Source organism: Danio aesculapii, chromosome 9 (assembly GCF_903798145.1).
Source record: "Danio aesculapii chromosome 9, fDanAes4.1, whole genome shotgun sequence".
Taxonomy (NCBI): domain Eukaryota; kingdom Metazoa; phylum Chordata; class Actinopteri; order Cypriniformes; family Danionidae; genus Danio; species Danio aesculapii.
Window position 1 is genome coordinate 3,342,189 of NC_079443.1, and position 23,628 is coordinate 3,365,816.

The 23,628-nt window shown below is 39.0% G+C and overlaps 1 protein-coding gene across 1 annotated transcript in view; it reads right to left on the minus strand.

Moving 5' to 3' along the window:
• The window catches only part of rapgef4a (Rap guanine nucleotide exchange factor 4a), a 104,713-nt gene extending 92,296 nt beyond the window's left edge, over nt 1-12,417 (minus strand). Inside the window, exons 1-3 of the mRNA XM_056464672.1 lie at nt 12,310-12,417; nt 4,160-4,302; nt 2,781-2,869 (exon numbers count right to left, since the gene is read on the minus strand). Coding sequence (XP_056320647.1) covers nt 2,781-2,869; nt 4,160-4,302; nt 12,310-12,392 — 315 coding nt within the window. The 5' untranslated portion in view covers nt 12,393-12,417. The remainder of the gene's footprint in view (nt 1-2,780; nt 2,870-4,159; nt 4,303-12,309) is intronic.
• Between the last annotated feature and the right edge of the window lie 11,211 nt (nt 12,418-23,628).

A 23,628-nucleotide genomic window follows, 5' to 3' on the forward strand; every position in this document is an offset into this window, starting at 1 on the left:
ATACACACACATGCACGCACAAACACACAGAACATCGCACAACACGGAAGTTTTTTTCTTTCCATTCGGCGTGCGTTATTAAATTCCATAACACTCTCACTAGTCCTTACTCCTTATTTGCGTCTAATACCTCAGTTTGTCACGGGGGCATGAATGAAATGTTCATGAGTTAAAGTGAAACTGCCGAACTGCAGTTAAAGTCAGGCATCCTGCTGATTTGATTCAGAAGGGCACTTTTTTGTAAGACGGCTCACCGGTCAGGTATACATTCGCACTAAAATATCAAGGTGAAAGTCATCATAGCTTGCGTAGAATAGACACAGCTCCCAACTCAACTTTGAGAATAGATTAACGGCGATATTTTTTTATCGCGCGATAGGAGTCTCGCGTTAACGCAGCACGTTCACGCCGATAACGGCCCACCACTAATAAAAACACATATTTTTACCTATTTCCAGACCCCCAAAACCCACCATCCCCATATTTCGCACCCGTAATTCGTCCATAACCATGAATCAAGCAGGGGTGAGTGATTCTTTGTTTTGAATTTTACGATCTGCATTTCTGGTTTTGAATTTTAGGATATTGAATTTGATGTTCTTAAAAAATTTGAAACTGTATTTTTACAAGCGGGACATCTGCAGGTTATGAATTCAGAACACAAAAAATCTGAAGTTTGAAAATGCGTCTAGAAAAAATTCCTCCTTGAATTCAGCTGCCTTAAATTTCAGATCTTCAGTATTCAAGTTGTGGAATTCAAATCCAATTTAGGAAATTCGAATTCAAAATAAGAAATTCGAAACCATTTTTAACGGCATATAAAAATTCAGATTTATTAAATTATAATTGTCAATAACTCAAATTAACACAATTCAAATTCAGATTGTTTTGGCATATCATTAGCTCCATAAGAAACTAGGCCGTAGTGTATGTGCGTGAATGAGTGTATGGATGTTTCCCAGTACTGGGTTGCAAGGGCATCCGCTGCGTAAAACATACGCTGGATGAGTTAGTGGTTCATTCCGCTGTGGCGACCCCTGATTAATAAAGAGACTAAGCTAAAGGAAAATGAATACATGAATGAACATCATGTTTGTAACGAGCCATAAAAGTGTTTCTCATTTCCCACAGCTTTTGGCTTCCCGTCATTCATCACAATGTAAATTAGGAAGGAACTGAAATATAAAAATAAACACATCTGCGCAGGTAATCTGCAGAAATGTCACATTCACTCAAATCTTTAAGATTAAGTGTTAGTTAGCAACAGCATGTGTTCATGTAACAACCAAACAGACTATTTTTATACACGTGCATGATTATAGATAGTTGTGAATCATGCAGAATGAGCTGTGCTTAACCAAACCAACACACTCTACTCTTCAGTACAATGTCAACCCTTGTGTGGTCTTAGAACTCCATCCCAGGATCATATTGATTGCGTACCCTTATATACATTTCTGGAGAGCGCCAAGTACGTCCCAGAAGTGACGTTTTTTTGTAGTTTTTGATACTGCGAATCCGGCAGAGGTCGTTGTGTACGCTTTTTCAGATCTCAAATTTCTCTTGCGAGTGCCATTCGCGCCTACTCTACTCACGTAAATCCACCAGAGGGCACTGTCGACTGACTGACTGACCAATAGACTGACCCATACTCCTCCTTCCCTAAACCCAACCGACTGTGTTTTCAAAAGCACTGATTGACTAGCGCTCACCCAATTCCCTAAACCCAACCAGCAGATTTAAAAAGCAATCCAGAAATAAAATGCCCTAACGGCTGCCTGATTTTCACCACGTTTTCAGATTTTACCACATTCTCACCTTGTTATTTACTTGCTTATTTTTTGTTTTTTGTTTTTGTCTTATCTGCTTCCTGTAAGCGTTCTTCACTGGACTGTCTCAAGTCTGCTGACGTTCGAAGCGAACCACTGAACAGACTGGTAACAGCAGAAAAGACGTCTACACGGAGGTAAGCGGTCAGCTGGTAGCGCGAAAAGGAACAGCATCATACCGCCCCGTAGCGTTCGTTTTAGAGATGAAAAGCAGCCATACGTACCTCTGGCTACATAATTGACGATCTTCAGAAATGCGTATAGAGCTACCTTTTCAGAGTGAGCCTGTGTTGCAGAATTCTGCATACACCGTTTGTCCTTGAGGTAATAAACATGCCGCGTACAATAAACCTCTAAAACAAAACAGCTCCATTTAATTTCAACGCTCAAATCTGTTTTGCATGAAGAAACAAACTCATCTTCATCCCTAACTCTGTGAATGTCTAGGTTGTGTGTTGGAGCAGGGCCGTGCACAGGGAGGTGGCCCGGTGGCTAGAGCCACTGCCCCTCTGCCGTTATTGGCTGAAGTGCCCCTATCTGGCCCCTCCAACGCATCCGTGCCCTGCCCCTCCAGTGATTCCAGTAACCCCCATCAGAAGCAGAATCTTCACTCCGCGACCGTCACCCCCCAAACACAGCTTAGCATAGTCCTTTGCCTACAGGGTAGTTCAGCTTGCTCCGGCCCTGTGAGCACCTGCCCATTTAAGAGTCTGTGCACGGCACTGGAGTGTGTGTGTGTGTGTGTGTGTGTTTTTGTGTGTGTGTTTGCCAGTAGTCTTTGTGTAAGTAAAAGTATAAGTAAAGTTATAAGTAAAAGTAAGTCTACACATTGTTTATCATTGATATTTAAGTGAAAGTAACTCAAATATTTCACAGTTTGTTTACATTGTGGTACAGGCACATTAGCATTTAGCATTAGCATTTAAAAACAGGATTTAAATGATAATGTACCTGATGGTTTGCCGTTTCAGAGACTTTGACATCTAGAGAACCAGACAGGACGGTGTACCAGTTGGTGCCGATGTCACCCTGCCTGTACACTAACACACACACACACACACACACACACACACAACCAAACATTTACTTCACATTTTTGAACTCCAAAACAATTCTTGTAATGAGCTTAACAGTATCTTAAATCGTTGTAATATACACAATAAATAGTTCATCGCCACTGGTTTGAAAAGAAAATTAAGTCTTTTATCTTTCAAATGAACCAACACTCTTAAATAAAATACAACTTCACATCGCTCTACTCCTTCAATTGTATTCCTCCTGCTTATACTGTATACACTGCCAATTGTGTTTCACCTTCAGTAAAATTTTAAACACTTGTTTTATCTTAATTTTCGTCTTATATACAACACCCAAATCAAAAAAGGTTGGGACAGCGTGGAAAGTATCGCAGACAATATGAACACAAAATATGTCTTGCTTTGTCTGGTCAACTTCATTTCATGTGTAAATACACATCCTTTCGTGTCATTCAGACCTGTAACACACACCAAAAAAGTTGTGACAGGAGCAGTTTAGGGCTAGTAATCAGGTAAACGGGTTAAGTAATGATGTGAAACAGGTGATGTCAACAGGTGATGGTAATTATGATTTGGTACAAAAGCAGCATTCAAGAAAGCTCTAGCCCTTTAGGAGCAAAGATGGGCCGAGGATCACCAGTTTGCCAACAAATACCTGAGAAAATGATTAAAATGTTTAAAAACAATGTTCCTCAAAGAAAGAAAGGAAAATGTTTGGATATTTCACCTTCAACAGTGCAGAATGTAATTAACATATTCAAGAAATCTGGAGGAATTTCACTGTGTAAAGGACAAGGGCGCAAGTCTAAGCTGAACAACCATGATCTCCGAGTGCACCCATCTTCTGATGGCTACTTCCAGCAGGATAACACGCCATGTCATAAACCGCGAATCATATGGCCTTCACAGTCACCAGATATCAATCCAATAGAGCACCTTTGGGATGTGGTGGACTGGGAGATTCACATCATAGATGCAGCCGACAAATCTGCAGCAACTGCGTGATGCTATCATGTTAATATGAACCAAAATCTCTGAGGAATATTTCCAGTGCCTTGTTGAATCTATGCCAGCAAGGATTAAGGCAGTTTTCAAAGCAAAAGGGGGTCCAACCTGGTACTAGTAAGGTGTACCTAATAAAGTGGCCAGTTAGTGTATACTCCTGACCACTGCTTCTCACGTTTTTGACTCATAAATATATTCTGTGTGAATGGCTCCTAACAAAAATATCCGAATGCAGCCTTGTGTGACTAAAAGCGTGATGAAGAAATGGTGTCAGTGTGTTTGACTCACGAGTGATGCCTTTCTCCAGACATTCATAGAAGCCGCACAGACAGATCTGCTGAAGAAGAGCCGGGTGGAATTTCTCGAAGGCCTTCACACTTTTCAGACGCACCAAGATAATGTCCACGTCTTCCCCTGAACGCTCCTCTGGTCTACACACACACACACACACACACACACACACACACACACACACACATACAAATAAACCAAAATGCAACGTCAGCGCACTCAGAAAAGAACATTCTCATCCTGAAACTGTTGCTGGATCCATCTGCTCCAGTTGATCTTTCTTGGAAACTCTGCCTACTGCCAAAATAAGAGAAAATTTTGGTCAAACATGAGAGAGACTGTATCAGATATGTTTCCATCATTACATTTGCATAGTGCTTTTTCTGGACACTCAAAGCACTTTACACAGTGGGGGGAATCTCCTCATCCACCACCAGTGTGCAGCCTCCACCTGGATGACATGACGGCAGCCATATTGCACCAGACCGCACATCGCACACCAGCTGATTGGTGGAGAGGAGACAGAGTGATGAAGCCAGTTATCATATGGGGATGGTTAGGAGACCATGAGGCGACATGGTAGCGCAGTGGGTAGCACGATCGACTCACAGTAAGAAGGTCGCTGGTTTGAGCCTCAGCTGGGTCAGTTGGCATTTCTGTGTGGAGTTTGCATGTTCTGCCCGTGTTGGTGTGGGCTTCCTCCGGGTGCTCCGGTTTCCCCCCACAAGTCCAAAGACATGCAGTATAGGGAAACTGGGTAAGCTAAAATTGGCCATAGTGTATGAGTGTGTATGGGTGTTTCCCAGTGATGGGTTGCAGCTGGAAGGGCATCCGCTGCGTAAAACATATGCTGGATAAGTTGGCGGTTCATTCCACTGTGGCGACCTCTGAAACAGAGACTAAGCCGAAGAAAAATGAATAAATGAATAATAATAATAATGAACCACAGCGATGACGCAATAAAATACAATTAATGTGTAACTTCATAAATAATATCAATTATAAATATAAAGCCGCAGCTGTATCCCCTCTAGCAACAACCCATTTTTGATGAGCAAAGTTGATATCTAGATGGCAGGTTGAATAATAGTGCAATGCAGATACTGTGAGTCCTCAGAATGACACAGAGATTGATCCCATGTGGATGTTCAAGGTTTAAGCAGTGTAGAGTAATTGGCATTGGCATTGGGTATTGGCAGTAAATGCTAATTAACACCACACACACACACACACACACACACACACACACACAGAGCAAGTCAAGCGAAACACTGCAGCCATAGCATGTCTTGCACACTAAAGAGGTATAAGTTGTGTGTTGCACATCCAGAACTTTCACTTATTTACGTCATAATGACAGAACATGACAAAGAACCACCAGGAAATCCCCACGACTTGTTTTTTTAACTCCACAGGACACCTCTTCTATTATGAGCTCATTCTAGTTAATGTAGCTTTAATTGTAGTTCATAAGACTGTCATGAAGGGACATTTGCTCATTATGTTATTTTAATGCAAAGGCGACATCGTTTGAGATGTCTTTTCGCGATTACTTGACATGCACCAGAGGCCAGAGGTGTGCCATTCGTGCCTGCTGTTCTCGTGTAAATCCACCAGAGGTCTCTGTCGGCTGACTGATCCCCCAACCCACCCACTTCTCTAAACACAACCGATAGTGTTTTCAAAAACAATCCAGAAAAAGAAAAGCCCTCGCGGCCGCCTGATTTCATCATGTTTTCAGATCTTACCACGTTCTCACTCTGTTACTTACTTGTTTTTTAATTTTTTTATGTGCTTTCTGTAACAGTTCTTTGTCAGACTCGAACACTGTCATCACGGTCAACTTCTCTCTGCATCTCAAGTCCGCCAACGTACACGGCAAGCCTCTGAACAAACTGGTAACAGTGGAAAAGCAGTCCACTTGAAGGTAAGCAGTCAACTAATAGTACTAACAGAACAGAAGCCATCGGGGGCGTCTTACCGCCACGTAGCGTTAATTTTAAAGACGAAATGCAGCCATTTGTACTTCTAGCTACATAATTCGCAATACGCAGAAATGTATACGAGGCTACATATTCACAATGAGCCTGTGTTGACAAATGCTCTGTTATTTCTTAACTGCATAAACGCAACAAGAACGACTAAAATAAAATAAAAACTATTTCCAGTTGCCAGGTCGGAAGCTAATTTTCATTCGGTTTATGTGTAGAACTATAGGCTTCCTATAGTATTTGCGGTCGTATACTCGAGCAGAGACGCATTAATTGGACGACACCTGAAGTTTAACGTCCGATTAACGTCCGATTAATGCGTCTCTACTCGAGTATACGACCGCAAATACTATAGGCTATAGTATATTTATACTATAGTATATTTATATATAGTAATACTATATATATATGGCTAAATATTGAAAATAGGCCTAAATACTTGTAAACACTCGTTCTATCGGGCTCGCGGCTATCAGCACCGCCCACACTCGTCACCGCTACCAAGCCGACTAACCACAAAGCTTGCACTACACATCGTTGCAACATGTAGTTACATTTTTTGAGAGGTGCACATCAGTGTCGCCGTCAGCCACGGTGAGGGCTATGCAAACCATATGCATGCGCTTGATGCAGAAGTATAAATTAGCCTTAAGGATAACTTATGTACAATGTTTGTATACCTAATGCAAAAAAAAAAGCTAATGCACGGTCTGAAGCAGGATTAGGCCTAATGCTTTTCTGTTTGGCCACTGGTGAAATCAAAGTTATTATTTTGTTTCATTGCAAAATGATTAGCCTATTTCTAACTGTTCTGACTGTATTTCTATGTTCTGAAAAGCTCCTCATTCGTCTCAATGTTCATCATTCCATTTAAATAAACTCAAATTAAACGAAACATAATTGTTTGTTTTGCGTTGCTGTTTATTTATATTCAAAAGCAACACAGGCTTATTCTGAAAACATAACCCTGTATACATTTCTGGAGATTGCGAATTATGTAGCCAGAGGAACGTATGGCTGCATTTCGTCTTTCAAACGAACGCTAAGGAGCAGTTTGACGCCGTTCCTTTTCGTGCTTACCAGTTGACCGCTTACCTCCGTGTGGACGGCTTTTCTGCTGTTACCAGTTTGTCCAGTGGCTTGCTGCGTACGTCGGAAGACTTGTGATGTGGAATGGAGTTGACTGCGACAACGGGCTTCGCGTCCGGTGAAGTACGGTTCCAGAAAACAAAAACAAAAGCCAAAAAATAAAATAAAAATATCGGTCGGTGAGTCAGTCGACAGCGGCATCTGGTGGATTTACGCGAGAACAGCAGGCGTGAACAGCACTCGCAAGGGAAATATGACATCTCAAAAAGCATACACAGCGGTCTCTGGTGGATTCGCGAAAACAAAAACTGCAAAAAACGTAATTTCTGGCACTCTCCAGAAATGTATATAGGGGGACGTTTTCAGAATGAGCCTGGGTTGTTAAAAAAGCAAGTGAAACAAATAACAGAGTAGCAGGAAGAAGCAGTGAAAATAAAACTACCTATATGTTTACCTGCAGTAAACCTGCGGGAGTGGGACAAAACTTAAATACTCAGCCAGGAGCGGGAGAAAATAATACATATTATTACAGAAGCGGTAGAGAATCTTGCGAGAGCGTGACTGAAAAATCTATTTCACACCGGTCGTTATTTAGTATAGTATAGTATAGTATAGGTCTTTTTTTGTATGCTCCAAAATGTCCATACACATTGCTTATTACACACACAGGGGTGCACAGCAGCACGGAAATGTCTTTAAATCTAAATAAAACTTAAGATTAACATGTAAAAGATTGTTGTTGTTTACAAAAACGCTATCTCCTGCCATGCCTTCTTTACCTCATGGATCATTGGTGAATCTGGCTCGTTCTTTAGATGGTTTGCTTGCTTTAACCTCGCACATGAATGGATGCGTTTCCTTGCTAGAAAAGTGTTCAGTTTTTCTGCTTACAAAGCCCACGATGTAAATAGCGCCATGACGCAACCGTAACTCGCTCATAAAGGGAATGAGAGATGAGATTCTGATTGGTCTTATGCACTTTACGCCCAAAATAACTCATTAAGAGTTTAAGCACAACCCTTTGACACCATGTGTCGACTGTTTTTTTCGGTCCCTAAAATGGCAAAAGTGAATTTAGACATGCCCTAAGTACATCTGCACTGAGTGCTTTAGACCGTGCTGTTAGATTGCTAAAATAGAGCCCAATGTATCAATGCATTCTATGACACCTTTAAAATGAAAACAATAAAGATGTCTTCTTTGTGCTAAGCTGCACTCAGGGGTCAAACACACCTGTGCAAACAGTAAAATGTAGATGTGAGCAAAAGAGGCTGTTTAACAGGGACCAAAAACCCATTTACTATGCAAACAGTATTACACTTAAAACCTAAATAACACTGTCAACATGACAGACTCCTTTAAGCCAAAGGCTTTCGTCGAAAAACACTGTCAAAAGACAGATGCAAGCAATACTTCTGTAATTTCATGTGGGCATTTGTACTCAGTGTTTTGTTCATGTTTGCATTCTGGAACAACACAACACTTTTTGGTAAATAGCCTCATTTTACTGCTCATCTAGAGTTACACAGTTCAGTTTTATCATATTTTGACCCATTCGGCAGATCTCCAGGTCTGGCTGAAGCACTTTTAGCTTAGCTTAGCATAGATAATTGAATCTGATTAGACCGTTAGCATCTCACTCCAAAATTTCAGAAATGATAGATAGTATAAATATAGATAGTTCTGATTAATATAGATAGAAATATAGATAGTTTTCCTATTTAAAGCTTGCCTCTTCTGTACTCACATCGTGTACTAAGGCCCCGTTTACACTAATACGTTTTAGTTTTAAAATGCATAGGTTTTGCTATGGTTACGCCTTCCGTCCACACTACCATGGAGTTTTTGAGAACGTTTTGAAAACGCTTGAAAAGCCATTTTGGTTTTAAAACACTGCTACTCCATTTCAGTGTGGATGGGGGAAACGGAGACATCAGAAAATGGAGGCAGTAGTGCTGTCCGACGTATGCTGCTCTCACCTGGGGAGGTGTGCTCAAGGCAACCGCTGACTGCCAGGAGCTCAGACCTGCGCATACGCTGCAGCGCATGCCAGAGTGTGTGTGTGTTCACGTGATGTGCATTTTTAGCGATATAGTCTGGGGTCGCCGCAGCGGAATGAACCGCCAACTTATCCAGCATATGTTTTATGCAGCGGATGCCCTTCCAGCTGCAACCCATCACTGGAGAACACATATACACGCTCATTCACACACATACACTACGGACAATTTTAGCTTACCCAATTCACCTATGCTGCATGTCTTTAGACTGTGAGGGGAAACTGGAGCACCCGGAGGAAACCCACGCGAACGTGGGGAGAACATGCAAACTCCACACAGAAATGCCAACTGACGCTCAAACCAGGGACCTTCTTGCTGTGAGGCGACAGCACTACCCACTGCGCCACCGCGTGGCCCATAGGACAATCAACTCTTTCTTTTTTTTATTGTGATGCTAATGGTCTAACCCGATTCAATGATCTATGCTAAGCTAAGCTAAGCTAAGTTAAAAGTGCTCCCGCCAGACATGGAGATCGACTGAATGAACTCAAAAAATAGCCAAACTCAACAATTTAACTCAAGGAGAGTTGTAAAATTAGCTTCTTTACAAAAAAGGTTGAGTGTTCCTTTAAACTTTCAGCCTCAACAGTTTGAATTTATGACATTGATATAATTCAAACAGGAATCAATATGTTGTGATGGAAGTGGTAGGCCGAAACCACTGCAGTACAAATCAAACACAGCTCCAGTTGGGACATCTGGATGTTTCTGTAATGCATCCGTTGCTCCATCAAAACAATATCTGGAGATAAATCCAGGAATGGGGAGAGATTTGTGCCGCCACATTTTCACTCTGTCCATCTGTGCTAGATGTGTAAATATTGATCTACGGAGAGATGGAGCCACTGGTTGCAGGAAGAGCAGGTCGGAGCGCATTAGAGAGTGCCATAAACACATTAGGCACAAATCTCCGTCCACGTTTGATAAAGAGACTGCAATGTTTGTTAACTGCTCTATAATGTTGGATATATACTAGATGTGCTGTCTCTAGGCTATCATGGGCAGAGACTCAACGTACTGCTAGTATTTACAAAGTAAAAGTGTAAAATGCAGACTGGTAGCCAGGGGGGTTCGGGTGGTTCGAAAGACCCACCCTCTTACTAACAAGGGTCCAGAATTTGTCCCATACATCAGCTCATTTGTCCTATTGTGACTGCTATGCTATCGTAAATTGTGAAAATAACCCATAAAAGGCTTTAAGACCAAGTGGAATCTGACGTAAATGAAATCATCTTTCACTACGGGCCTACACTCACTGGCCACTTTATTAGGTACAGCCGTCCAACTGCTCGTTAACACAAATTTCTAATCAGCCAATCACATGGCAGCAACTCAATACATTTAGGCATGTAGACATGGTCAAGCCGATGGTCATGCTGATCTACTGGGATTTACAGAGAATGATCTGAAAAAGAGACAAATATTTTGAGGGCGCAAATGCCTTGCTGATGTCAGAGGTCAGAGGAGAATGGCCAGACTGGTTCCAGCTGATAGAACGGCAACAGTAACTCAAAAAAACACTCATTACAACCGAGGTCTGCAGAAGAGCATCTCTGAACACACAACACGCTACAGCAGCAGAAGACCACACTGGGTGCCACTCCTGTCAGCTAAGAACAGGAAACTGAGGCTACAATTCACACAGGCTCACCAAAACTGGACAATAGAACATTGGAGAAACCTTGCCTGGTCTGATGAGTCTCCAGTTAGGTCAGAATTTGTTGTCAGCAACATGAAAGCATGGATCCATCCTGGCTTGTATCAACGGTTCATGCTGGGGGTGGTGTAATGGTGTGGGGGATATTTTCTTGGCACACTTTGGGCCCATTAGTACCACTTGAGCATCGTGTCAACGCCACAGCCTATCTGAGTATTGTTGCTGACCATGTACATCCCTTTATGACCACATTGTACCCATCTTCTGATGGCGACTTCCAGCAGGATTACACACCATGTCATAAAGCGTGAATCATCTCAGACTGGTTTCTTGAACATGACAATGAGTTCACTGTACTCAAATGGCCTCCACAATCACCATATCTCAATCCAATAGAGAACCTTTGGGTTGTGGTAGAACAGGAATTTTGCATCATGGATGTGCAGCCGACAAATCTGCAGCAACTGCATGATGCTACCAAGTCAATATGAACCAAAATCTCTGAGGAATTTTCCAGTACCTTGTTAAATCTATGCCACGAAGGATTAAGGCAGTTCTGAAGGCAAAAGGGGGGCCAACCCGGTACAAGTAAGGTGTACCTAATAAAGTGGCCGGCCAGTGTATATTTGCACATTCTAACTTTCTCCTTAATAATATAATTTCAGAAAAGTATTCTTTGCTAATTCTATATAGGGAAGTCATATTAGCAGCCAATGAATATCAAAAAACAACATTGTTCGCAGTCAGTTAAAAAGTGCTAATGTTGTTTTTAGCCACACTTACATGCAATATTCAAAGTAGCATAAACAATAAGTGTCACTGTTTAAAAGTGAACAAATGTGCGAATATAAAACAAATTTTACCTTTGTGAGAAGTGAAAATTGAGTAATTCGTGACAGAATTTTCGCTTTTGAAGTGAACTATCCCTTTAAGTTTGGTCTCCGCTATAGTAAAGCCCTTGACAGCAGAAAGTGTCTGCAGTAACACAAGCACTGCAGCACTGGTGACCTCCTCCAGGTGACAAACAACCCTTTATAAACTACACACTGCTAATACTCACACAAATCCAACAGCTGAAGCAGAATACATATTATTGAATGCATGCATCACCAGAAACCTGTCGAGCTGACAATAAAAGCTGCGTCTGAACACAAACAGTCTCTCTGACAATCGCATATCTGACATACATGACATGAAACTTGTGCTTTATTCTTATATCTACCAACCAAATGCGCTGTTAATGTGTTTTCACCGATGTGTAGTCGGTATAACGACTCCCGAAGGTGGACAGCGTCATACAGTATGTGGAGGTGCAGAATGAAGTTTTTGAAGGGTGAATGGCGATGGTACCTCTTATCCAGACAGATGATCCAGTCAGCAGATGCAGACGGGTGGCTGGAGGTGTGTGCCGCGACCATCTTCGGTGAAATCATGGAGTTAATCACAGTTTAACATCGTCTGCAGCAGATCCTGAACAGATGTGAGTTCATTGAGAGAGAGCTGAGTTTGAGTCTGAGCTGCTGCCACACCGCGGACATGCGCATGAGAACTCTCGTTGGACAAATGTGGACCACAAAACCCAACACTTATGATTGAGGTAAAGTTTATGGGAAGCCGTGTTAACACTTGCGCGTACAAATATGGCTATATACGAAACATAGAGCGTCCTTACGTGGGACGAAATATACTAAGATATAGCCTATGTTTGCTGACGTATTTGTATCAAGCATATATAGCATCCTTAAATATGGTGTAGGAAAATTTGTTATGTGTAATAACAATGCAACGACACAAGGAGAAAGTATTGAACTACTCAAACGTATTTAATACTTTATATAAAATGTTTTTTTGGTGATGGCAGCCTAAAGACACCTCTCATATGGAGCACTGAGTTTTTCACAGACTTCAACAGAGTGTAATCTTTATGGTTCTGTGGGTTTCGTCAATCAGATCTGATCTTTATTTTGTATTCTCTATTGGATTCACATCAGGTGATTGGCTGGGCCATTCTACAGCTTGATTTTCTTTCTCTGAAAGCACTTGAGAGTTTCCTTGCCTGTGTTTTGGATCATTGTCTTGCTGAAATGTCCACCATCGTTTCATCATCCTCCTGCTAATGTAGATGTTGGACTGAAGCAGTTCATTTGCAATAATGAAGGGCAGATGGTTGCTGAAGAACTTCTAAAAGATTTCAGCTGCTGTCTGGGCTTTCACTGCCTTTCTACACCTCCCTTTCTTCGTGTGTTCAATATCTTTTCCCTGTGTCATTTCATTTTATTACACATAACTTAATTTGTAAAGTAATTTGTTTGTTTTTTTTTTGGGCTTATATGGATTGTCATCAACATCCGGTGAAAACTTCAAGTCAGCAGCACCTTTAGAAATGTTGTCTGAGAAAAATGGTGACATGTTCAATACTCATTTCCCCCACTGTAGTATTATGCCTAATAGGTTATAATTAGGCCTACTGTTGTTTAATATTGAATATTGTTCTTTATTATTGTTCTTTTTTAACTTTAACATCTGCTTGTGTAAACTTTGAAAAGAAGTACATCCATAAAAGTTCATATAATTAAACTTTACTGTTATATAGGCTACGAAGACATTAATACAATTACAAACAACATTACAAAAAGACAAAAATACTACATTTATGAATGCAATGTAAGAATATGAAATCTTTTTGTTTTTAAAGCGATGGAAGTTAACAGCATGCTGACCTTCGAAGATCTGTTTTAAAACAGAGCATGTGTGTAATGAATTACAGCGGGTCACTTCAGATGCACTTAATCAGCACACCCGCGTGTCAGAACAATTATAAAGGAAGACGCTTCAATCGCGGTTTGTGGACGTTAAATCAGGTTTATTTTGTACATTAATATAAGAGATATCCATACAGCAGTGGATTACCAGTATCATGTCACATATGCGTGCAAAACGAGTGCAACGGTGGGCGGGGAGGAGTAGCCTTAAAGGGCCAGTACATAACAGCACAAAACCTTTTTTCCAGCTATAATACAGACACTTCAAACAGCTCTAATAAATAATCTGATGGGTGTTTTGAGCTGAAACTTGACAGACACATTCTGGGGACACAAAAGACTTATATTAAATATGAAAAAAGGGGTAACCTATGTGCCCTTTAAAGATGCCATAGAGTGCATACATTTTAATAATAAATAACTTCAATAAGTTAAAATGTTCTCTGATATCTATACAGTAGGTATGTAGCTTAATATATTTAATAAACCAAAACAATCTGTAAATTAGCAGTTTTCATTTTGTGATTTATGTTTTTATTTTTCCCTGTTTATGCTTTTGAATCACATTATTTTCTGACAACTTTTGAGCTAAAAACGTTAAAAAAGTGACTTTAATGAACATTTTTAATAGTTTAAATGCTATATTGTCTGGGTTGACCATCCTTGGCTGGTTTAAGCTGGGGGTTTTTTCAGCTGAGACATTATAAAAAGACTATTTTAGGGATTTATGGTGTTCAAAACCTTAGTGGACATTCTGAAGCCCACAATGCACCTCAATAACGAGTGTACAACCCATGTACCCTTAACAGTTAAAGAACACCTAAAATGCACAGTAAAAGTTTTGCACGCCAAATTAATATCCACGCCTGACCACAAGAACTGATTACTGTTTGATTCAAATAACGTTATAACATTACAGAAATCTAAATGTATGTTTACGATTTATCATAGTTACAACATAAAAAGCAGCCCTTCAGTGCACTCGAGCTTATATAAATATATATACCTATGGTATATGTAACCCTGCCGGTCCTACACCACCCGACCCGCTCCAAGTTGGGATCGAACTGGCGACCTTCCGCGTGGGAGTCTGTTGCTCTAACAAGGAGGCTAAAGACCATGGCCTCTAGTGTCTGTTGCTAGAGCACCTTTAGAGGTCAGGGGAGTGAGGTTTACCTGCACAGCATTTACTAGCTGCGTTACATATAGGTAAGGCGATTTTGGATTACAGTGTATTGTTTTTATTTTGGGTGTAGCCTATCTCTTTATGAATAAGGAAAGCTTTTATTGAAAGTTGGTGTCGAAACTGCAGCCAAACAACAGGTTTTCCATAACCCAGATGAAGAGTTGACATTACACAGTGTAAAGCCGGCAGTAAGTGGGTGTAACTCTGTGAAAACGGGTGTTTCTCTGTTTTCTGCAGTCGGAAATTCCAGACACAAGCACACGAACGAGCTGTAGTATCATTATAAAGATGTCCAGTCAGCAGCTGAGAGGAAGCTGCCCTGCAGGGAGAGCAAACAGCGACACACTGAGCTACTGAGCAAAATATAGTCAAATAATAAACACATCAGTGCATTAACCAATAATATATACGATTTACAGCATGTGAGAGACGTTCCAGCTTATATATATGTACTGTCAGTGTTTCTATATGACAGAAGCAGTGATTTATTTACAGAAGCGTGTGTGTAAGAGGAGAAAAGATGAGCACATTCCTGTATCCTTGGAAACAGATGGACAACAGAAAACATTTGACTGAACAGGATCACATTATATTGGGTATGATTGGTAATAATTGTTGACATTTCCGTCTGTATCTTTGCAAAAGTTTAAGCAGTGTGTTCAAGATGTTATGGACACATTTTATTAGTTTATATACACCCACCGGCCACTTTATTAGGTACATGTTACTAGTACGGGGTTGGACCCCTTTTGCCTTAAAAACTGCCTTAATCCTCCGTGGCATAGATTCAAGAAGGCACTGGAAATATTCCTCAGAGAGTTCAATCCATATTAACATGATAGCATCACGCAGTTGCTGCAGATTTGTCTACTGCACATCCATGATGCGAATCTCCTGTTCCACAACATCGCAAAAGTGCTCTATTGGATTGAGATATGGTGACTGTGGAGGCCATTTGAATACAGTAGCCGCATTTCCACTATCGGGCCAGTGCGAACCAGGGCTTTAATCGGGCCAGGTCGGGCCAATAGCCCGGGAGGTTGAGAAATGAGGCTGAAATCATGTCGCGTTTCCACTGTCGGGCTAGTTGCTCGCAGCGCGTCACGCAAACACTGCCCCCAGAACGTCCCCCGAATCAAACGTCACACAACCCGTCACACAACCCGCCCACTTCAGCGGGAACAAAAAACTCAAATTTTAACCACAAACACAACCTGGCATCACTACGAGAGCTGGAAGATGGAGAACACCGAAGCGATTGCTTTTTTACTGTTTGTGGTCTGTTGGTGTAAGGCCAGACAGCAATCCCTGGATAAGGACATTCGAGTTCAGCGGCATTTACTTTGAACACAGATTTTGGCGCGATAGCAAAACAAATGTAAGGGAAGAAAGCATCTTGTCTCCTCTTTACCTGACAGGAAAACTCCGCCTTTGTACGTAACCACGCCCCGAAGCCCCAGTTGGCCCTCCTTGGCCCAAGGTATTCGGCGGGCCGAAAAAGGCCGGACGCTGGCCCCAAGGAAGCCCCGCTTTGGCCCGATTACGCCCCGGAAGTGATAGTGGAAACGCGACTGGCCTTGGCTCGCCCTGGCTCGCTCGCTTTAGGCGCGATAGTGGAAACGCGGCTAGTGAGAACAACTCATTCTCATGTTCAGGAAACCAGTCTGAGATGATTCACGCTTTATGACATGGCGTGTTATCCTGCTGGAAGTAGCCATCAGAAGATGGAGACACTGTGGTCATAAAGTGATGGACATGGTCAGCAACAATACTCAGGTTGGCTGTGGCGTTGACACGATGCTTAATTGGTACCAATGGACCCAAAGTGTGCCAAGAAAATATCCCCCACACCATTACACCACCACCATCAGCCTGAATCGTTGATACAAGGCAGATGGATCCATTCTTTCATGTTGTTGATGCCAAATTCTGACCCGACCATCCAAATGTTGCAGCAGAAATGGAGACTCATCAGACCAGGCAACGTTTCTCCAATCTTCTATTGTCCAGTTTTGGTGAGCCTGTGTGAATTGTAGCCTCAGTTTCCTGTTCTTAGCTAACAGGAGTGGCACCCGGTGTGGTCGTCTGCTGCTGTAGCCCATCCGCCTCAAGATAGGACGTGTTGTGTGTTCAGAGATGCTCTTCTGCAGACCTCGGTTGTAACGAGTGCTTATTTGAGTTACTGTTGCCTTTCTATCAGCTGGAACCAGTCTGGCCATTCTCCTCTGACCTCTGACATCAGCAAGGCATTTGCGCCCACAGAACTGCCACTCACTGGATATTTTCTCTTTTTCAACCATTCTCTTTAAACCCATAGAGAAAACTGTGCGTGAAAATCCCAGTAGATCAGCAGTTTCTGAAATACTCAGATCAGCTCGTCTGGGACCAACAACCATGCCACATTCAAAGTCAATTAAATCACCTTTCTTCTCCATTCTGATGCTCGGTTTGAACTGCAGCAGATCGTCTTGACCATGTCTACATGCCTAAATGCATTGAGTTGCTGCCAAGTGATTGGCTGATTAGAAATTTACATCAAGCAGTTAAACGGGTGTAATAAGCTGGCCTGTGGGTGTATTTACAGATGCTTTATTTTAAAAAAATGGATTGTACGTTTAAGTTTTTAAAATTTAATGTTTAATGTTTTTAATCATTTTAATTTCATATATATCGTCACCTTGGAATTATAAGGTTCTATCTGCGTTCTGAAAGATTTTGAGCTTCAAAGTTTTTGCAATCCATAGCAAACAGTATGTGTGAACATCTGTTTTTTAAATAAAAAGTCTTAACATGTAAACAACTTATAAAAAACATCCCATAATGTAAATAGGTTGTCATTTAATAGGAATGTCAGTAACTCAATTTTGACAAAAATGTCAGATAGAACCTTATAAATATAACTTATAATATTAATAATATAAGGTGACGATATGTATGTTATGGTTCTTGTGTAAAGCACTTTGAATTACAATTGTGTATAAAATGTGCTATATAAATAAACTTGCCTTACTAACAAGTATGATCAAAACTTGCAGCATTTATTAATAATCATATTCAGCATCTGCATTATTCAAATCCAACTTCAGGCTTAGTTAGCGGTAATCCACGTAAATTAACAATGAGTGTCTTTATATAAACATACAATACAATAAATGTATTGCTCCTCATTTGCTTATCTTTTATTAACTAACATAACCTAATCAAATTGATTCAAAATAGTTGCACGTAGACAATTTGCTATTAAATGTGAGTGACCCACATATGGTCTTTGCAGCACAAACGGAGAGGATGTAGTGTTACAATTTACAGATATCCCCAGTTTCCCTGTTAATGTTATGGTTGCTGTGCAATATTATTTTCATATCGAGTACTCGGCGGCACGTGGTTAGTGTGAAAGTAGGTGTGACGTCATTACGTCAATCGTCCACCAGGTGGCAACACCTCCATTTAGTTACGAGTGCTGAAATGATAGGCTTGGTTTTTACCTGCAAGTCGGTGTTTTACTGAAGAAACGAAAACCATGGTTTGTTGCTATTGTTTTGTTTTGAAAAACACAATGATTTCCAGACTTAATCAATAATTCTAACCCTATAAATCTATATTATAGATATGGAAACTTCTGAGGCACGATAAAAACTTTGCAGCCTTTTGAAGACAAACTACTACATGACTTCTGCCATCTGAGCGCCATTTTATACTTGTTTAGCAGGTAAGTATTTAAGGATAATTTTCAAAACTTTTTGGTTTACTTTATATATATATATATATATATATATATATATATATATATATATATATATATATATATATATATATATATATATATATATATATATATATATATATATAGTTATTTATCTTTATTTATTTAATAATTTTTTGTTGCTATGAAACGGTTTTATGAAGTTACAACTTTTACATTGGTAGTAATATTATAAACATGAACACTTACTGGACTAAATCAGAGTAGATGTAAGCCTAGAATATCATACTCAAAATAATACAGATATATTAATAGATAGATAGATTAATAGATATATATTAAAACTTCCATTTTAAAATTTGTTGAATTGCTCGATAAGTTTCATCAATGTTTAAAAAAAATTACAAGACAAGTAATATAAAAAAAGACTAAATTATGTGATATCACACAATGTACAAACCTAATATCACATTAATACAATATTGATAAAGAGAAGACCCCAGGTGATTATGATTATGGTCTTTTTCATATATATATATATATAAAATAAAATAAGTAATATATATATATATATATATATATATATATATATATATATATATATATATATATATATATATATATATATATATATATATATATATTCATCTAAAATATCTTGATTTGTGCTCTGAAAATGAACGAAGGTCTCAGGGGATAAGAATGACACCAGGATGAGTAATTAGTCATTTTTGGGTGAACTAACCCTTTAATACCCTCACCCTCTTATCAAACATCACTGATTTTGAGCTCATGTGTAAATCATGTTCTTCTATGTTCTTTAAAGGAAAACTCATCAAACTGTACTTTGACTCCTCCAGAATGCTGTGAGCATGTGTTGGAGAGACTCGTGTCAATGATCACATCAGCAGAACCTGACAGGGAAAATCAAAGGAGATAATGGTGTTAATATGGGAGTAAACACTCACGCCACACTATCATCAGAGCAATGTTGACACAGCACGCACACATGAACCAAATACTTCCTAGTAAATACTATAGTGTTTTCGAAGTATACTATAGTAAAGAACTTGAATTAATCTGTTGTGGTATTCCATAGTTGCAATGGTGATACGACAGCAATAGTAATGTAAACACTTTTTCTACAGCTATGTATTTTCTACAGCTATATATACACGGCAATTCGTAACTTTTTGACTTAGTGGCTAATGAGTTAATACAATTTAAATTAAGCATGTTTTTTTGATAGTTAAATTCTACTAACCTTTTTTGTCTCATTGTCTTCCATTTGTAAAAGCACAGTTTTACTACAATTACCATGGTAAAACTATAGTTAGATTTTCAAAATAGTCGACAATGGTAACACCAAACTAAACATGCTTTTGCATCATCAATTATAGTTTTACCGTAGAAATATACTGCTGTAAAGAACTTGAATTAATCTGTTGTGTTAATTCTATAGTTGCTTTGGTAACATGACAACAATAGTAATATAAACACTTTGTCTAAAGCTATATATTTTTCAATGCTATCTCACGGCAATTTGTAACTTTGAGATTTAGTAGCTAATTCGGATGAATTCGTATTTGACCAATTTAGGTTTAGGGGCGGGATTTGGTGCCACGCCTCCTTTTAAAAAATGTACATTTTCATACAATTGATCTTAAATTAGCTACTAAACTAACGAAATGAAGAAAAGGTTACGTTTCCTTATGACGGTTGGGTTTAGGGGCGGGGTTTGGTGCCACGCCTACTTTTAAAAATCGTACATTTTCGTACAACTGACTTCATATGAATTTGTATGAATTAGCCACTAAATCGACAAACGTATAATAGTTAAGTTTCCTCATGAACTACAAATTTTATATATATATATATACTATACACCACAGTTTACTTTTGTAAAAAGTAAACTACATTATTTATTGCAGTTTATCAGTTCACTATAGTTGATACTATGGTATGATGTAGCATTCATTAACAAAGATGTCTTGTTATTATTATAAAATACATTATAATACTCAACTATAGTACAGTTCGAAAACACTATAAATTACTGTAGTATTTTTTTACACTTATTATAAGTAGTTTACAGTTCCAACGAATGCTGGATAATTGTTACTGACTTAATATGTCCAACGCTATCTTGCGCCAATTCGTAACTTTCTGAATTAGTGGCTAATTCGAATGAATTTATACAGTCTTATTTGTACAATTTAGCATGATTTAGTTATTCCCCAATGAGGGTTGTGTTTTGGGGCGGGGTTTGGTGCCACGCCTCCTTTTAAAAATTGTACATTTTCATACGACTGAACTGAATTTGTACGAGTCAGCCACTAAACTGACAAAACGTAAGTAGTTAAGTTTCCACGTGAACTACAACTACATACAGGATATACTATACATCATTATACTGTAGTAAAAAGTACCACAATATTTATTGCAAAATTTATCAGTTCACTATAGTTAATACTAGTATGATGTAGAACTCATTAACAAAGACGTCTCATTAATATTATAAAATATATTATAATACTCTTAACTATAGTATGGTTCAAAAACACTATAAATTACTGTAGTACTTTTGTAGTTTACTCACTTAAAATGTCCAACACTATCTCACGACCATTCGTACCTTTTGAATTAGTGGCTAATTTGTATGAATTTATACAATCTCATTCATACGATTTAGCATGATTTGTTCATCCTCCAATGACGGTTGGGTTTAGGGGCGGGGTTTGGTGCCACGCCTCCTTTTGGAATTTTTACATTTTCCTACTGAACTGAATTTGTACGAATTAGTCACTAAACTGACAAAACGTAAAATAGTTTCCTCATGAACTACAACTATATATATATATAGAAGAACAGGAAACTGAGGCTACAATTCGCACAGGCCCATCAAAATTGGACAATAGAAGATTGGAAAAACGTTGCCTGGTCTGGTCACGATTGAGCATCGCGTCAACGGCATCATGTAAAGAACTCTGCTAGTAAGGTGTACCTAATAAAGTGGCCAGATATTACATAAGATGCTGAAGTAAACATGCAACAAATATTTCCGTAAATTTAAAATAGTTCGCAATACAGTCCTTAAAAACAAATCACTGGACCAATCACTGGAAATCGGCCATTAATTTGAAGTCACGGCTTGCAAATTGTTGTTTCTGTATCACAGATCAATTTTGTTCATGTAGGTTTCATTTTATATTGCTGTTAATTTGGGGTTATCATTGTCATCCCTGGTAGCCACTAATCAACCATAGTTTTGCTAATCCAACCATAGTTTTACCATGCTAATTGTAGTAAAACTGTAGTGACTGTACCAAAAAAAACATGGTTACTCCAATTTTACTATCAAAAAAACCATAATTACTTTCCATAATGGATTCTTTAGATGCTGTAAGCTGGAGTAATGTACTACATGCATTTGTTTTTTTGTGAAAAATGATAGAGCAGACTTTGAGTGTGATGAATGATCTAATCTGCGTTCATTCATAAACTAGCAGCGGCTGTAAACAGTCATTGTGTTGATCAGAGGAGGGTGGAGGACCTGATCTGATAACTTAGCCCAGGCCGAGAAGGAAATGCCAGTAATCCAACACACACACATCATTATTATTATCATCATCATCATCTCTGCGTTTATAAACAAACTCAAAGCCAGAAGCTCATCCACACGGCTCTTCAAAGCTCCTTAAATCACACACTGTACTGGAGAAACAAAACGTGCTTCTCTTAAAGGAACACTCTTATTTATTTTTTTTTTTTTTTGTAAATAGCCTCATTTTACTGCTCATCTAGAGTTAAACTGTTGAGTTTGACCATTTTATAATCCATTAAGCCAATCTGACTGGAGCACTTTTTAGCGTAGCTTAGCATAAATCACTGAATCGGATTAGACCATTAGCATCTCGCATAAAAAAACTTTAAGAGTTTTGATAATTCTTCTATTTAAAGCTTACTTCTGTAGTTTCATCATGTATTAAGATTAATGTAAAATGAAAAGTTGCTATTTTCTAGGTTGAAGCGGCTAGGAACTATACTCTCATTCTGGCATAATAATCCTGCTGTAGGTACCAATGGGGCAATAATATTATGCAGCGCCTGAAAAACAGTCCCCAGTTAACTATGTAACAGCGCTGCATAATATCTGATTCAATGATCTATGCTAAGCTAAGCTAAAAGTGCTCCAGTTAGACCTGAAAATCAACGAAATACACAAAAAAGATGTTTTTACGGGTGTTTTTGGTGCACAAAAGTGTTCTTGGAGCTTCGTATGATTACAATTGAACCACTGAAGACACATGAAAAGTTTTGACAATATTTTGGATTCCTTTTCTGAACATCTCGGGAGAGCTGCTGTCTATGGAGGATAAGAAAACTCTCAGATATTATTGAAAATATCATACATTGTTTTCCTAATGAAGGCATATCTAAGGGATTGGAATGACATGAGAGAGAAAAATGCAAAAATACACAGTTGAAGTCAGAATTATAAGCCCCCCTGTTTATTTTTTCCCCAATTTCTGTTTAATGGAGAGAAGATTTTCTCAACACATTTCTAATCATAATAGTTTTAATAACTCTAATAACTGATTTATTTTATCTTTGCCATGATGACAGTAAATAATATTAGACTAGATATTTTTCAAGACACTTCTATACAGCTTAAAGTGACATTTAAAGGCTTAGCTAGGTTAATTAGGCAGGTTAGGGTAATTAGGCAAGTTATTGTATAACTATGGTTTGTTCTGTAGACTATCGAAATAATATAGATTAAAGGGGCTAATAATTTTGACCTTAAAATGTTTTTTAAAAAATTAAAAACTGCTTTTATTCTAGCTGAAATAAAACAAATAAGACTTTCTCCAGAAGAAAAAATATTATCAGACATACTGTGAAAATTTCCTTGCTCTGTTAAACATCATTTGGGAAATATTTAACAAAGAAAAAGAATTTCAAAGGGAGACTAATAATTCTGACTTCAGCTGTATATATTTTTGGGTCAACTAACC